We start from the raw sequence: 16,864 nt of genomic DNA, 5'->3' as shown, positions 1-16,864 counted from the left end.
AAGAAAGTGCTGGATGGGCGGGGGAGAGAAAAGAGAGGCGAAGGCGCCTGGGGTGGAGGGAGGGAGAGCTGGCAAGAGTTGGACGCAAAGGGAGGAGGGGGGCTAGGGGTTAGAGGGGAGCCAGGGAAATAGGGAGGCACAGGGAAAGGGCTTCTGGGGGGAATTGGTAGGGAGAGAGAAGGAAAGAGCAGGTATGGCTGAAGACGTGGCCAGAGGATGGGAAGTCAGGGAAAGGTGTCAGCGAAGTGCGTGGGATGGATGGTGAAAGGGACTCGAAGGTCACAGGGTTGCATATCCAGGTTGGGAAACTCCTGGAGATTTGGGGATGGGGCCTGGAGATAACAGGGACCTCAGTGGGTTGCAGTGCCAGAGAGTCCACCCTCCGATGCACCCATTTTCACCAGGGGAACTGATCTCTGTAGTCTGGAGATGAAGCCTAATTCGGGGGGGGGGAATCTCCAGGTCCCACCTGGAGGCTGGCATCCCTGGCAAGGCCAAAAGAAGGAGTTGGAGGCATGGATGGGCAATAGGTTCAGAGGATGGTCAAGAGTAAGCACTTCTTTACCAAGTGTATTGTGGAATTCACTACTAGTGGACATCGTGATGGTCACTACTAGCATTGATAGCTTTTAAAGGGCAGCTTCATGGAGGAGGGGCCCATCAATGGCTAGTAGCCATGGTGACTAAAGGGAACCTCCATATTCAGAGGCAGTAAACCTCATAATACCAGTGACAGGAGGCAATACCAGGGGAAGGCCTTGGCCTTTATGCCCTGTTTGCTTTGGCTCACCAGGCCAATTGGTTGGCCTCTATATGAAACAGGATGTTGGACTAGTTGGCTCTTCTTATGTTCTTATGGAGAAAGGGCAGATATGAATGGAAGATACATGAGATCACGTCTCAGAAAGGGAGCTGACACTTAAGAGAATGTGAAGAAGACATTGAGAGGTAGGCAGAGCCGGAAGAATAGGGAAAAACACAACCAATGGGACAGCAGAGAAAGAACTGATGGTGAAGCCAAGGAGAAAGAGACAGCAGAAACAGGGAAGGTGGGGAAAGCTGGAGAAACAGACCCACAATTGAGGTGAAGGTGTAAGAGACAGGGAAGGTGCAGAGAAACTGAAACAGATGGTACAAACGGGGGAAATCGAGGCACAGAGGTTAGGTGGTGAGGAAGGCTAGAGGACAGTGATGTGAAGAAAAAGGCAGTCCCAAGGAGAGAAGGTGGCATGTGGTGCAGGCGGGATGGAGAAAGAGAATGGAGATGAGGCTGATAAGCAGGGATGGGGGAAAAGACAGATCGAGATCTGATCACCTCGCTGACACAGAGGAGAGCACGGCTGCATCATGGGAGCTACAGAGAGCATTGGGGTAAGGATGCAACAGGCATGGCTAACAAAGGGCAAATAAAATTAAATAAGCAAGAAACGGTACGGCTTCACAGCCACCAGAGCATGGACAACAGAACCTCAGCCTCACACGCAGAGGGAGCAACGTCTAGGTTGCTCTTCGTGCTTCCAGCCACTCAATAGAAACTCTAAGGCCACTGCAGTGGAAGATAAAAGGGAGGCCTACACCAGTGAGCTGAATAAAGTCAATTAGCTTTGTCCCCTATTGTGGGGCAGCTGGAAGGGAGGAGGGAGCGGAGATTTCTGGCCTGGCAGAAGGCCTCTGGGAGGCAGGATTCCTAGGTGGCTCAGGAAGGGGAGCCCAGCTGGTTAGAATGATGCTGTATATGCTTTTCTTGAGGGGGGGGGACTCTCAGCCTTAAGTCCTCGGCTCTTTTCCCAGCTCTGGGAAACGGGAAGGAGGTGGTGTATGTCACCAGCTCCCCTCCCTGCTGGTTGCTGACATTTTCCTGGCACAGACACATGCGGAGGTGGCTGGGAAAGGAACGGAAACAGAGAACAAGAATAAAAGAGCTTCCCTGCGGATCAATGCACTTTCACCAGCCCTCTCGCTAGCATTCACCTCCCTGCTGGGACACTGAGGCTTAGGGAGCGGAACGGGCAGGCCAAAAAATCATCATCATCATAACCCCGAGTGAAAGCAGAAACTAGCAACTCAGAAGTCTTGGCTTCCCCAAATCTGCCCACTGTACACCTCTTGATCCCGTGCGTCACCCGGAGTTTTATCCAGAGAAACCAGAAGACTGGACTCTCAGGCCTCAGGGATCCATCTCTCAGACGCCCCACCCCCATCGCTCTCTCCTCTGAGCTATGAATAGAACCTCTTCTTAGAAAGATGAGGGAGCCTGTTTGTCCCACAGAGAAATCACTCTGCTGGGTTGGAAAGGTGTGAGTGCAGAGCTGCCTCTGGCCATTTTGCAGCCTAATGTTAAGGTCTGAAGCTGTCAGTCCAGAGTACACACTCGATACAAACTGGTTTGCCAAACCACCGCCATTCAAAAGGGGACACCTTCAGTCACAGAGCATCCTGGGAACAGGGAGGGCATGAACTGTGATGGCTGCTAAGCAACCACTGGCACCTTTCATGTGTCTCCAGATCAAGTTTCATTCTATCCAGCCTTGCCTTGCCTTCTCCCCAAAGAGGCTTCAAGACATTAGCCATGGTGACAATTGACAGGAAGGTTTACTTCCGACTTGAGACCTCCATCCTAGCTTCACCTACACTCAGGAAGGTGCTCCTAGTTCTCTCCTGCTTTAGGGATGCCACCTCAAAGTCCCTCATGCTGTGGGAGATACAACAGCTTGGGCTTTTTCCATCCCCAGTCCTGTTGTCTGCCTCCACCCATCATGCAGCTCACCTGTAGTCTTGCTCACCACAGAAAGGGAGAGAGGAGGTCAAATGACAAGACTGACAGGACTAAGGAAGGAATGAGCGACAGGAGCGTTGGAACGTAAAGAAGAGCCCTGCTGGATCATACCAGCATCCTTTCTCTCACAGTTGTTGGTCTCAAAGGTGTCACTTGACTCAAACTTTGTTCAGTAGCTAACCAGTTACTCTGGAAAGCCAACAACAAGAGACAGAGGCTGAGGCCTTCCCCTGATGGCGGGTGGCATTCACAGGTTTACAGCCTCCGAAAGTGAACGTTCCCTTTAATCACTATGGTTAGCAGCCACTGATCGACCTCTCCTCCATGAAACTGTCTAATTCTCTTTTAAAGCCCTTGACGCCTGTGGCCATTACTATATCCTCTAGCAGTGATCTTCACAGCATCTTGCAGTACTGGGGGGGTTGTATAGCTATGTGTCTTTCACGGGATACGCAGAAGCGAGCAAACCAAATGGGAAGCCCTGGGTTCTCGTATGATATCACAAGGATCGCTCCCGAAGTGTGTGTATGTGCGTAACACAAGGGGGAGGGCTAATAAACCAAGGCTGCACTTACTCACTCCTTGATGGGGATGACAAATCAATGGGAAAGGCAGAGCCATGACCCGTGGTGTGCTTTCAGAGAAGGACACCAGACAGGCGAATAGCCCATGAGAAAGCAGAAATGACCTCATTAGTTGGTCTGATGTCCGAAAATGGATGGGCAGATACAGTACGGTCTGGGGAACAGGAGGTCAGCACGCTGACTTCTGAGTTAGTCAAAGCGTGCATTAGAAATGGAGTAGGAAAGATAGGAGCTAAAAATCTTCCTTAGAGGTTGTCTGTCCCTCCTGTTGGAAGGCCTACCCCACATTAAAGAGGGAGGCTAGAAGGGAAAAGGATGCCAGTGCCTTCCTTACTTGACCACATTAGTGATTCATTCCATTCCTGGAGAAGGATGCTACCAATAGTGAAAGGCCTGGTACATATTTAGGATGTGGAACTAAGGGACGTGGGCAGTGTTCCCTCTAAGCTGAGTTAGTGTGAGCTGGCTCACAGTTTTTTAGCCTCCAGATCACACATTTTTGCCTTAGCTCAGGAAGGGTGGCTCCAGAGCAAACTACTTTACGCCGTAGCCAAATCGCTTCCTCACAACTTTAATGCCAGTAGCTCACAAAGTAGAATCCTTGCTCACAGGACTTCACAGCTTAGAGGGAGCATTGGACGTGGGTACCTGTTGACATTTCCAGTGGGGATGCCACTGCCACAAACAACCTTCCCCCATGGCAGATAATCTCTGCTGCAGCCGATATATACACAACTGCTTGCCACATGGAATGCCACTGTCCATTTGAGAGTCTCCACAGAGCTCTGACCCCTCCAAACACACACACACCCGTGGCTCCCAGGAGCATGGAGTGGTGGATGCTGCAATCAACAATGGTACAACAGCCTCCCTCCACTCACGGAGTCATTTGATATATCATGACCGGGATAGGGAGCTCTCACCTTTATTTATTTATTATATTTATTGTATTGTATTTATACCCCGCCCTTCCCGCGAACGGGCTCAGGGCAGCTTACAACAGCGCACAAAGTGCACACAGTATATAAAAGCTAAAACAGTTAAAATTCAGTTCCATCGGATGCACGTATAAAACTCCCAACATCTTGCATGGCAGAGGGGGAGGGCCAGCCCTCCGGCGGTATCTCTCTATGAAGGAGCGGTGGTGGTAGTGGTAGTGGCGGCTCCTACCTTGGAAAGGATGTTCCTGATATGTTGCCTCTGTGCAGACCCATATGTTCTGGCTATAAGTCTCTACCAGCAGATTCGGAGGAGAGGGGACTGTTCTTGACAGTACAGTCCTATCTAAACCAGTGTTCCCTCTAAGCTGAGTTAGTAGTGGGAGCTAGCTCACAGTTTTTTAGCCTCCAGCTCACACATGTCTGTCTTTGTTCAGGAAGGATGGCTCCAGAGCAAACTAATTTATGCAGCAGCCGAATCGCTCGCTCACAGCTTTAATGCCAGTAGCTCACAAAGTAGAATCTTTGCTCAGAAGGCTCTGGAGCTTAGAGGGAGCACTAAAGGGTCGGGTACCTAAGGGTTCCTTATTTATAAGACGTGTTCCTTATTTACAGTGCGATTTTAAGCAGTTACACCCTTCTAAGCACAATCTCTTTAGGACTGCACTGTCAGTTTATAAAGCACATATGCATCCTGCCTTTCTTCCAGGGAAGTCAAACCGACATGTACAATGTTCTCTTATTTTCTTTTTACAACAACCCTGTTAGGTAGGCTGGGCTGAGAAAAAGAGTGCCTTGCGCATTACGCTTTGTGAAGTGCGCTGCCGATCCAAGACAAGAACCTTTTTTTAGATTCCTCATTTCGAAAGCACATCTGCTACTTAACGCTGCTCCTTTCCTATGCCGACACAATGGGTGAAGAAAAAGAATGAATGGGAGGAATGCAGCTAATTATACCACACAGTTCTGTGGGTGCCTATAATGGGCAGCTGACAATGATAACCGTTTGTCCCAGAGCTGCATTTAGAAATCAGCTTAGGAGAGCCAGAGCATGGGGACCCCTACAGCACTGCAACCCGTTTTGCTCCTTGTACAAACCAGTGAGCCCTGAAATTTCAGGAGCCCTGAATCAAATGGGAATCTGGCTAAGGAATTAAAGGCTGAGGGGCTACAGAGGAAATGGAAAGTTTCCAGGCAAAATAAAGAGAGAGAGAGGAGGTTGGCTAACTTGTGGTTATGGAATTGACCAGAACTCAGAAGTTCATTCTTCGAGGTCCCCCTCTGCATGAACTGTACAGAAACTTGAACCACCATTTGGGAGCAGAGATATATCTAGTTGAAATGTCTATGAGGGCCTGCTTCCTTGTGAATTGTTTGGGGAGCAGAGCAGTGCATGTGCAAATTAATGTGCTGAATGCTTGCCTGAACCAATGGGCAAGGATCGTCAGGAGGAAGATGGAACAGGCGTGCTTAGGAATTGTTTGACCTTCGTTAAGCTGACTTGTTTTGAACAGATGTGGCCAGATTGGGTGCAAAAAGACCTGTTTCAGAATGATGCGACTGGCCTTTGACCTGCTCACTGAAAGCAATATGTTTTTCATTAAATTTGGATTTTTTGGCGTACGGAAGCTCAGATCACTCTGAGGCAGAAGGAACTCAGAGAAAACTCCCCCTCCCCAAGAGTTCAGGGGCTACTTGTATTTCAGTCTGTGCTTTCTTACACAGCAGGAGCAAAGCGAGGCACGAGTCTTTGCTTCTTCTTTGCCTGCTTCTTCTTTGCTACCCTGTGAATATCTCATCTCTGCCACTGAAGCTGAATGACTTGCTACTAAGTAGACTGCCAGAGTTACCATATGGACCACTTTTTGGGTATTCAAATACTAGCCTGAGCCGGCCCTGCTGAGCTTCTGAGATCTGACAAGTTTGGGCTAGCCTGGGCTATCCAGGTCAGAGCGTGAATCACCAGAGGTGAGATAATATAACCAGGGGTCATTTCGTAGAAAAAGAGCTAGGGGAACTCATTAGCATAACTCATTAGCATATGCCACACCCCCTGACATCAGGGGCCCGGCGGTGGACCTGCAAGGCCGGCGGGAGTGCGAGGAAGCCCCGCCAAGGCCCTCCCTGGCCCCAGGCAGGCAGGGGTGGGGAGAGGCGGGGAGGAAGCAACTTACCCTCCCTCTTCTCCTGCCTCCTCCTGGCTGAATGAGGGCTGGAAGCGGGGCGGCCAGAAGCAGGGGGCGGGGCTTCGTCATGTGCCCCGCCCCCCTGCACCTCACCCGGGGGAACTGCGTTCCCCCGCATTCCCCCCCGAAATGACCTCTGAATATAACATGTTTGCAGGGGTCATTTCCTGCAGGAGCGCACAGGAGCGGAGCTCTGGCAGTAATGACACACTTCCGGTGATGTCAGGGGGTGTGGCATATGCAAATGTTATGCTAATGAGTTATGCTAATGAGCTCCTGCACCTCTTTTTCTACAAAATGACCCCTGCATGTTTGTATGCATTTTACTTGATTATTTGCCATTGCTAGGGTAGTAAACCATGGTTGTTAATAAGCCAGTTAAATTTATAAATCCAACCAGGACTGTGCATGGTTTCTCTTGATTCCACTGGAGTCCTAAAAAGATCCTGGCACACTGTGAATGACTTGAAAGAGTTGAGTGCAGTGTAATAATTGTGCTTCATTAAAATGTCCAGAACTTCTCCGGTAAAAATAGTTTTTTTTAGGGAAGGGGGCTTAGGGGAAAGTCTTGTCAAGTGAACAAGGGGATCTCATTTGTAGCTACGTGGTAGATTCTTGGTAGCAGCGTGGGGGTGGATCAATGAGAGACTTCTTCAAACCAGTCGGCTAGTGGAGAAGTCGAATAGAACCCTGAAGACCGTGCTGAAACCTTTTGTACTATGGGGAGCTCAGAACTAAGAAAAGACTAGTGTGACGCACAGCCTTCATCAAGCATTTCCCAAGTGAAAGCTCCAGAGTGAGAGAACAAAGCTGGAAAGGAAGCGCTAGTTCCCCAAAACAGATTCCACAATAAACCCGTTAGCTGCGGACCTGCCACAGTTTTATTATCACATAGTAACACAGCTAACTCTCCAGAATCTGCTGTATCCCCATATCTCTATGGTGCTCAGACCTGTGTCATAGGCCTATAGTGCTGGAGACCTACTGATGTGTTGCTCCAGTGGAAGAGGGGTATGAATGGGAGCACATGAACGCATGAAGTCACCTTATACCATGCCAAGCCCTTGGTCTGTAAAGGTCAGCATGGTCTGCTTTGACTGGCAAAAGCTCTCAGGGGTCTCATTTTATGTCCCCTTTTAACTGGAGGTGCCAGGGACTGAATCTGGAATCTTCTGCATGCAAAGCAGATGCTCTGCCATTGAGCCCTGGACCCGCCCCGGAATAGGGATTGTTCATGTGTTTCTTAAGGGTGCAAACTATGATCCAGAAGTTCCTGTTTAGAGCATTGCCCCTGCTATGAACTTACTGGCTAACTTCAGACAAGTCACTGTTCTCTCACCCTCCTATCAGCAAAATGGGGATAATAATCCCAGTCTTATTATAAGACTGCTGTGAAATCACTGTGATAAGTGTCGAAAGCACTTCATGCACAGTGAAGGGAGCAATACATAATTAAGCATGGCTGTGGTTTTTCAGAAATGTGCCATTAGAATCTGGTGGATTTCCCCCATTTAATATTATATGAAGCTACTGAGTGAGATAATTCGTGAGCTTCAGGGGTCATTTCATAGAAAAAGAGGTCCTTCGAAAGCCCAGACCCTGGGTCACAATACCAACCCCAGAAGAAGAAAAATTATAGTAATAGGTGTGGGAAAGCCTAAATTTCCCTGGTGGCAGCCAGATTACCCTGAGAGCAAACATAAAGAACATTTTAAAAGTAAAACTAGACCTCCCCAAATACGAGGTCGTCACACTGTGGTTTTTCAGAAATGTGCTATTAGAATCTGGTGGATTCCCCCCATTTAATATTATATGAAGCCACTGAGTGAGATCATTTGTGAGTTTTGGAGTTGGGTGTCACAAATATGGGGTTGACATTTGGTTGTATGTCACTTAAGAACAGCAGTCCCTGTCCTGAACCGATGTCTAGAAGTGGAAGAGAGAGAATGCATTGCAATTGAATCCATACAAGGATGTAATGCTAGACTGGGACACTGATCTTCTTAAGGAGATAGATTTAGGGTAGATGAGGTTATAGTTTCCCTGTAGATCTGGTTAAGCACCTTGGGGTCAGTGTTCCCTCTAAGCTGAGTTAGTGTGAGCTACCTCACAGTTTTTTAGCCTCCGACTCACACATTTTTGTCTTATCGCAGGAAGGACGGCTCCAGAGCAAACTCATTTATGCAGCAGCCAAATCGCCCGCTCAAAACTTTGATGCCAGTAGCTCACAAAGTAGAATTTTTGCTCACAAGACTCCACAGCTTAGAGGGAGCACTGCTTGGGGTACTCCTAGATTCAGGCCTATTATTGTGAGATACAAGGAGTTGCAGCCAAGTCTGCCTTTTCTCAGCTATGCTTTATTTGAAAGCTCCCCCCGCTTTCAACCAGATTGGGCCTTACTCTGCTGATCCGTGCTTCAATCACGTCAAGGACTGACTGCTGCAATGTGTTCAGTCTAGGGCTTGCCCTGCCCTCGAAGACAACTCAGGTGCTTCAGCGGGTGCACCCTGCTGATCCGTGCTTCAGTCACGTCAAGGATTGACTGCTGCAGTGTGTTCAGTCTAGGGCTGCCCTGCCCTCAAAGACAACTCAGGTGCTTCAGCGGGTGCAGAAAGCAGCTGCCCGCTTTTCATTGGCTATGGATGGGGCAGCACAGTTATGGTCAACTGATTTCAGGTCAGCTGTATGGGGCAGCAGAGTTATGGTCAACTGATTTCAGGTCAGCTGTACCGGCTGCCAATTTGTTTCCAAGTTCAGTTCAAAATGCTGGTATTAATCTTTAAATCCCTTCATGGGCTTATGACCCATATACTTAAAGAATTATTTCTGCTTTATATGAACCCACACGCAAAATCTGGCCAGCGAGGCATTGCAGTGGATTCCCTCCATTTGTCAAATTTTAAAAAGGTCTGATCTGATCTAGAGCATCTCCAGTAGGTGCTCACGTCTTTAGGACATGGCTTCCAGAGGTGGTGAAGGACAGCTGACTCACTTGCCAGCTTTCACAAAGCATATAGAGCTTGTTTGTTCCCGTTAGCTCCTAAGTGGAATCTTATTAATATAAATCAGGCTGCTTTGTGCTGTGTTGCATTTGTGCTTCTCCTGCTATTTTATTGTCGTTTTTCTGTTTGTTTTAAAGTGACCTTGAATGGAGGAGAAGCAGTACCGTACATCTCATTCTCTGCACACTAATGTTCTTCAATGGCAAGAAGGCTGAAGAATCTCTAGATTTAAAAAGCAGTGGGTAGAAGAAAAGAGGGACAGTCACCGGGTGTGTGTGTGTGTGTATCTTTGAGTTCCAAGAGCGATTGTTGGAACAACTGAGACAGGTTAGCAAGGAATTGTGAAATGGTCAGAAGAAGGTATCGGAGTCTATAACATATAGGGTCAAGTGCTGGTCCTATCTGTAAAGAATGCACCGCTGGCTGCATAGACTTTTGTAAGTGATCTAACAGCTTTTCAGACATACCTTGTTAGAGGGACTTTTTAAAATGACAACTACAGGCTCAACATTTACCACCACAAAGAAGGGGAGAGCATCAGAAAACCGAGGACACGGCAGAACACACGGTCCTCAAAATGCTAGTAAGTAAAGAACGCGCTCCCTTGGGAACTTTGGGACATTACAGAGCCTGCTAGGGCAAGATTCCCGAGAGAGAGATCCATCTCCTTGAAGGGAAAAAAAGAACATTTGACTCCATTGCCCTGAGCTGAGCTTGGCATTTTCTTTTGTAGCATGACAAATGATGAACAATCCAGCCATTCACTACATCTGTAGGGCAAGATAACAAGGAGCTTACCGCACCTGTCTTTAAACCAAGGCAGTGCATCAGGACTGCTGGGGAGGGGGGGGAGGAAGAGATTCAGATGTCCCAGATGTTTATTTTTCCTTCCTCGAAGTTATAGCTTTTTTCTTGTGTACAACTATCTGCTCAAATCCCCCTTTTTGCTGGCCTCAAAGTATCAGGCAACCGAATGGCCATTTCATAGTTGTGAATGCTAGAAACTTACTTAGAAAAAGGCACGTGAGAATTCTGCACACAGAGCCATATTATATGTTTCCCTCCCTCCCTCCCTGAACTTGTGTATGATATAGACCTGCACACATAAATATAATGTAGCCCCATTGTGATCTTGCAGACACAGCCCTCGGATCTATTCAGAGCACCTTGGGATATTTTTGAATCAACAGCAGGTAGCAACAAGGCTGAAGAGGGAACAAATTACCCCAACACAAAGAACCTTGGTCTAATAATGCAATCCTGGGCTCATTGTTTGGATTGGAGGAGATATGATGCTTTGGAGCTCATGTTGAGGATAGTGGGGGAGTGAGAAGATGCCGCTCAGGTCTGCCTGCCCAGGGATACGCTACTGTCTTTGCCAAGATGATGTTGGACAACAACACATCCAGACTCCCCAAGGCCACTCAGGAGGAGATGACTCACAGCCAGAAGGAGTGCAGGGTATTTTGGTTTTTTTTGTCGCCTCCCAAGTCAATTCCGGGCAGCAGAGAGAAGGGCACAAGCCATACGTCAGAGATCCAGACCACAGAACTTCCAGCACAGGCAACATGTGGGCTGAGAGAGGAGCTCATCTCTCACTTGACAACATTTAAAAAAAAATGATCCGGAGGAAAGAACACAAGAAGGTGATAATATCCCTGCAACAAGCCTCAGACTGAGTGTGCATGCAAATAGGACCCGATGGCAACCGTGACCACACAAACGATGCTGCGCCAAAAAGTGACACTGATCAAGAATTCTGGGCAGGCGTGCCCCGCTTTCAGAAGAATGGACTCTGCCCTTGAAAATCGACAGGTAAGAGACATCAACGGCACGTGGCGGGAAGGAGGGAGGGAGCGATTCTTCCTGGGTACAATAAGAACCTGGCTGATGCTAGAACTTTGATACATATGGGAGGAAGGGAGAGATAATGGATCAGGCCTTTCAGAGCACGAATCATGGTTAAAAAAAGTTATCTTTTGTAAAAAAAACATGCTTTTAAAAACAGGAGGGGTCAGAATCTTACCAAAAAAAAAGCAAACTATAAGTTAGAAAGAGATGCCTCCCCTGGAAGTCTGCAGGGATGTCACATTTTTTACCCTTAAGCTCAACACTTTAGCTGTAGAAGCCTGAGGGGCTAGTTGTTTTGCTCAAGTTGTGCACATGCTCAGAATTACTCTTTACTGCTGTTTTTCGGTTTTCGGAACCAAGGCCTGGCATTACAAAAATAGATTTGGTGGCTAACTCTGTGCTTGATGCCTCTTCCCCCCCACCCCAGTGTTCAAACAGGAGCTGACCTCTCTTCTGGTAACAGAATCTATTACATTAGATAAGCATATGGAGCAGAGGTCCATCAGTGGCGATTAGCCACAAGGTATAGATAGGAACTCTCAGGCTGGGGCAAGGGATGCTCTGTATTCTTGGTGCTTGGGGGGGGGGCTACAGAGGGAGGGCTTCTAATGTCCTGGCCCCACTGCTGGACCTCCTGATGGCACCTGGTATTTTTGGCCACTGTGTGACAGAGTGTTGGACTGGATGGGCCATTGGCCTGATCCAACATTGGCTTCAACATTTTAATCCCAGGCTTCCTTCAAGGAGCTCAAGGAAGAATACCTGGTTATCTCATTTTAACAACATTATGAGGTAGCTGAGGCTGAGGGCCAGGCTAGATGTGATGGTGTCTTTGTGGCTGCCACGAGGATACCATCGCCATTTTAAAGTCATTTTAAAATGCTGCGAGGGCCCAGTCCTGACTGGGGCTGCAGCACAGAGGGCTGAGGCACTCTTGTCTGTGAGGGAGGGGTGCGGCCATTTCAGAACTTGAGAAAGCACATGGGGGGGGCAAGAGTGCTATGCTGTGTGGCATTTTAAAATGACTTTAAAATGACAACAGTGTCTTTGTGGCGGCCACAAGGACACCATCAAGTCTAGTTTGGCTGTCTGAAAGAGTGACAAAGTTATTTAGTGAGCTTTTGTGGCTGAATGGGGATTTGAAACTGGTCTGATGGAGTTCTGTCGGCATGGTGCAGTGTTTAGTCTCAGGCCTGAAAACACCACAGAATTTTTGCCTTGGAAGGTCCATCTGTGGAGGTGAAAGCGAAGGGACTTTGTGGAGAGGAGATAGAATATTCCTTATTCAAATATCAGGCCATAAAGAACTTGGAGGAGGAGAGAAAAAATGAATAATCTTTATAAAACTTTTCTTAGCCAGAATTGTCTGACAAGCATCAGAGCAGACTGTGGAATGAAGAGGAAGAAGTGTAAAGGTTAGGAATGCAGCCCTACCTAGGAACAAGTTATGCCTGCTCTTTTGTCCATACAGTTTTAGCCAGTTCATGACTGAATGAAGATTATCAGGCCCATGTGGGGCAGCTGGGAACTTGCCTGTAGTTCACTATACAGGCTGTTGAGAAAATTACAGCACACTGATTTAGATCCTTCATTCCGGCACAAACTTTCGTGAGTTAGAGCTCACTTCATCAGATACATGAAGTGTACATCCACAGCATAGGGTTGCCAACTCCAGCTGGAGATTTGAGGAGGAGGCAGAGTCTGAGGAGGGAGCTCAGTGAGGAAGCGATGTCATACAATCCACCTTCCAAAGTGGCCATTTCCTCCAGGGTGAACTGATAACTGTAGTCTGTAGATCACTTGTAATTCCAGGAAAACTCCAGGCCTTAGGGTTGCCAAGTCCCCGCGGCGCTGGAGCGGGGGACTCCAGCGATGCTCCGGGAGTGCGCGCAACCACGTCACCCGGAAGTGATGCGATCACGTCGGGCACGTTGGGGGTGGGGCCACGATCATCCGAGGGAAAACCATAGAGTTTTCCCTCGGATGATTGTGGCCCCACCCCTGACGTGATCGCGTCACTTCCAGGTGATGTGCTGACGCCGGGCATGTCACGTGCTTTGGGGGTGGGGTTCTCCCCGGGGCCTGATCCGCTGCTGGCAGGTAACGGGCCTCTCGGGTGGGAGTTTCCCCGCCCCCCGGGGGGACTTGGCAAGCCTACCAGGCCTCAACTGGAGTTTAGCAACCCAAGCAACTCTATGTGTAAATAAATCTGCTATGGATGCACATGTCATCTATCTGATGATGTGAGCCCTGACTCAGAAAAGCTTTATGAGGATCAATTCTCTTTCTAGTTGCATGTTCCTGTTTGGCAGAGGTACATTTGATGACATACCTTATAAGCAGTATGCAGAAAACCAGCTTGTCAGGCAAGTAATATTCTGCCTAGCGTTTTCCCAGCTTTCATATGTGCAAAGGCAGTCTTTTCCCCCATCAGGGAGCTTTCAGACATGCAATCGTGTAACCTGATATGAAACTGGAGAAGTTTTACGGCTTGAACCTGCTGCTCCTATGAGTTATCTTACATTTCTGTAGCTATCTCAGAAAGGCATGTGTTGGTGTTCAGGTGACGTGAGAATTTATTTTGATTTGATGGCTTAATTACTACCAGGCAGAGTATTAGACAACCCTGCTTTCCTATATGGTTAGTGGGCGACAAAAGTATCAGCTATGGCTGGAGCAAGAGCACCCCTGCCCACCTTTGACCCCAGAGCAGGGGAAGCAACATAAAGACTCACTGTGGTCAAGGCCAACAGTCCCTCTAAACCAGTGGTTCTCAACCTTCCTAATGCCGCGACCCTTTAATACAGGCCCTCATGTTGTGGTGACCCCCAACCATAAAATTATTTTCATTGCTACTTCATAACTGTAATTTTGCTACTGTTATGAATCGTAATGTAAATATCTGATATGCAGGATGTATTTTCATTGTTACAAATTGAACATAATTAAAGCATAGTGATTAATCACAAAAACAATTTGTGCTTTCCGATGGTCTTAGGCGACCCCTGTGAAAGGGTCGTTCGACCCCCCAAAGGGGTCGCGACCCACAGGTTGAGAACCGCTGCTCTAAACTGTGGAGTCTTGTGAGCAAAAATTCTACTTTGTGAGCTACTGGCGTAAAAGTTTTTAGTGAGCGATTTGGGCTACTGCATAGATGAGTTTGCTCTGGAGCCCTCCTTCCTGAGCTAAGACAAAAATGTCTGAGCCGGAGGATAAAAAACTGTGAGGTAGCTCACACTAACTCAGCTTAGAGGGAACACTGGTCAAGGCTTGAATGCCTCTAAAATCAGTGCCTGTTGCTTCAGCCGCTGTACCAACCTGTCGCTCAAGCTTGGCTCTGGAAGCGTTCCAAACTGCATGTCATCCCAGCCCGGAGATGTAGGTCACTCTGAGATTACTTGGATCTGCATGTTCTCTCTCAGGATGCTAATATACCTCCCTTTGACAAGCTGGGGGAGACATGAGTCAGGGGAGCCTAGCAGTTCACCTGGCACTGGGATCCTTTTCATACCGGGGTCAAGGCCACCCTCAGCTAATGGAGTCCCTTAAGATTAACTGGATCTGTGTAGCAGAACTGGGAGTGGGGCTCAGACACCAAACCCAGTTTGGAGGAAAGTGTGCAAGGCAAATCTGGGAAGCAGGATGGAGGAAAGTGAGATAGATTGGGAGACCCGAGAGAGAGCAGGATGAGGTACAACTAGAATACAACTCACCTGACCCCGTCCTGGACACAGAAGGGCGCCACACTGTGGAAGGGAGTGGGGAGAGAAATTGATTAAACCCTTAAGAACCATCAGGGTACTCCTTTCTTTTCCCAAACAGAGCAAGCACAGTCTCAATCACTGCTTTTATATGTCAGATTAAATAATCCAGATTGCAACCCCCCCCCCACACCTCATGGTTTCAATCAACATTAGCCGACAATCGCTAAACGTTGATTAAAAAGTATACGTGCTGCATCAATGCAGGTGCTGCATCAATCAAATGAAAGCTTAGTTGATTCGTCAGCCAAAGGTAATTTCAATTGATCCAGGAAAACTTTTATTGGTGGGACCGAGAATACATTTCATATGGGGGTTCTTTTCTGAAGCTACTTTTGGTTATGGTACGTTATAGGAGACACTACTGAAAAATGCAAAAGAAAATGGAGTTTAGCTGAGATATTTATATCTTGCCTTCAAGAGCCACAAAATTATTCACAGCACTGTACCAACAGTATGAATTCAAAGCAGTGTGTACATATAGAGAAGAGAAGAAGAGATTGGATTTATACCCCGCCCTTCACTTGGAGTCTCAGAGCGGCTTACAAACTCCTCTCCCTTCCCCTCCCCACAACAGACACCCTGTGAGGTGGGTGGGGCTGAGAGAACTCTGACACAAACTGCTCTTTTTCAAGGAGGGCAGTGCTAGAGCTTGTGACTGACCCAAGGTCACATCAGCAGGTGCAAGTGGAGGAGTGGGGAATCAAACCCGGTTCTCCCAGATTAGAGTCTGCGCATTTAACCACTACACCAAACACGCACATATGCACACAAACTACTTACAGATAAACAACTGCAGTTTGTGGCAACCCGATAGGGTGCAAATACAGCTAACTGACTCATCTTCAAAGCCCTGTGAAGTAATATTCTTGACTTGGTATCTAAACTATGGTTGCCAGCCTCCAGGTGGAACCTGGAGAGTTCCGGCTATTAGAATTGATTGTCAGATGACCAAGATCATTCCAGTAGAGAAAATGGCTACTTTAGAGGGCACACTCCCTGGCATTATATCCCGCTGATGTCCCTCCCCTCCCCTCCCCAAATCCCACCCTCCACAGGCTTCACCCCCAAAATCTCCAGGTATTCCCCAGCCCAGAGCTGGCAGCCCTAGTTTCTAACAGCTGTAATGAGGGAGCCAGGCGAGTCTCCCTTGGAAGAGAGTCATAAGAACATAAAGAACATAAGATATGCCAATGTTGGATCAGGCCAAAGGCCCATCCAGTCCAATACCCTGTGTCACACAGTGGCCAGAAATACCAGTGCCAGGTCCACCAGTGGGGCCAGGACATAAGAAGCCCTCCCATTGTTGACCCCCCCAAGCGCCAAGAAGACAGAGCATCCCTTGCCCCAGAGCCCCTGTCTATACCTTGTGGCTAATAGCCTCTTAACTGAGTCCCCCAGTTTTGAGGCTCTTTTATCTTATCTTTAAATACTTAAGGCCTTTCCTCCTAACAGTGCATGGCAGTATTTGTCTATTAGATTATACATTATCTCACATATCTCACAACGTCTTCAAGAAAAAACACCTCTATGGAGGTTTTGATAGTAAGTAAATATATTTACATTGAATTAAGGTAAATGAATAATCGGCTGAAAATGCTTTAATCAACCCTAGAAAGATTGTTTCCTTACTTAAGTGCATATATTGAAGACCACTGGATGTGTATTAGCACTGTTGTGTGTAGGGCTGCGATCATACGCAGAATTAGACCCGCCATAGGTGCGAATGCTGGGTGGATTTAAAGGGTGCGATCAGACAACAACAT

The 16,864-nt window shown here is 47.8% G+C and overlaps 1 protein-coding gene across 1 annotated transcript in view; it reads right to left on the bottom strand.

The window, feature by feature from the left end:
- GABBR1 (gamma-aminobutyric acid (GABA) B receptor, 1) overlaps window positions 1-16,864 on the bottom strand; it is a 133,352-nt gene that overhangs the window by 39,932 nt on the left and 76,556 nt on the right. The window contains exons 6-7 of the mRNA XM_015413888.1: window positions 15,051-15,083; window positions 14,894-14,967 (exon numbers count right to left, since the gene is read on the bottom strand). Of these exons, the coding sequence (XP_015269374.1) occupies window positions 14,894-14,967; window positions 15,051-15,083 (107 nt within the window). The remainder of the gene's footprint in view (window positions 1-14,893; window positions 14,968-15,050; window positions 15,084-16,864) is intronic.

Source organism: Gekko japonicus, unplaced genomic scaffold, assembly GCF_001447785.1.
Source record: "Gekko japonicus isolate JY-2015 unplaced genomic scaffold, Gekko_japonicus_V1.1 scaffold204, whole genome shotgun sequence".
NCBI lineage: Eukaryota > Metazoa > Chordata > Lepidosauria > Squamata > Gekkonidae > Gekko > Gekko japonicus.
This window is presented reverse-complemented; position numbering and strand designations above follow the sequence as displayed.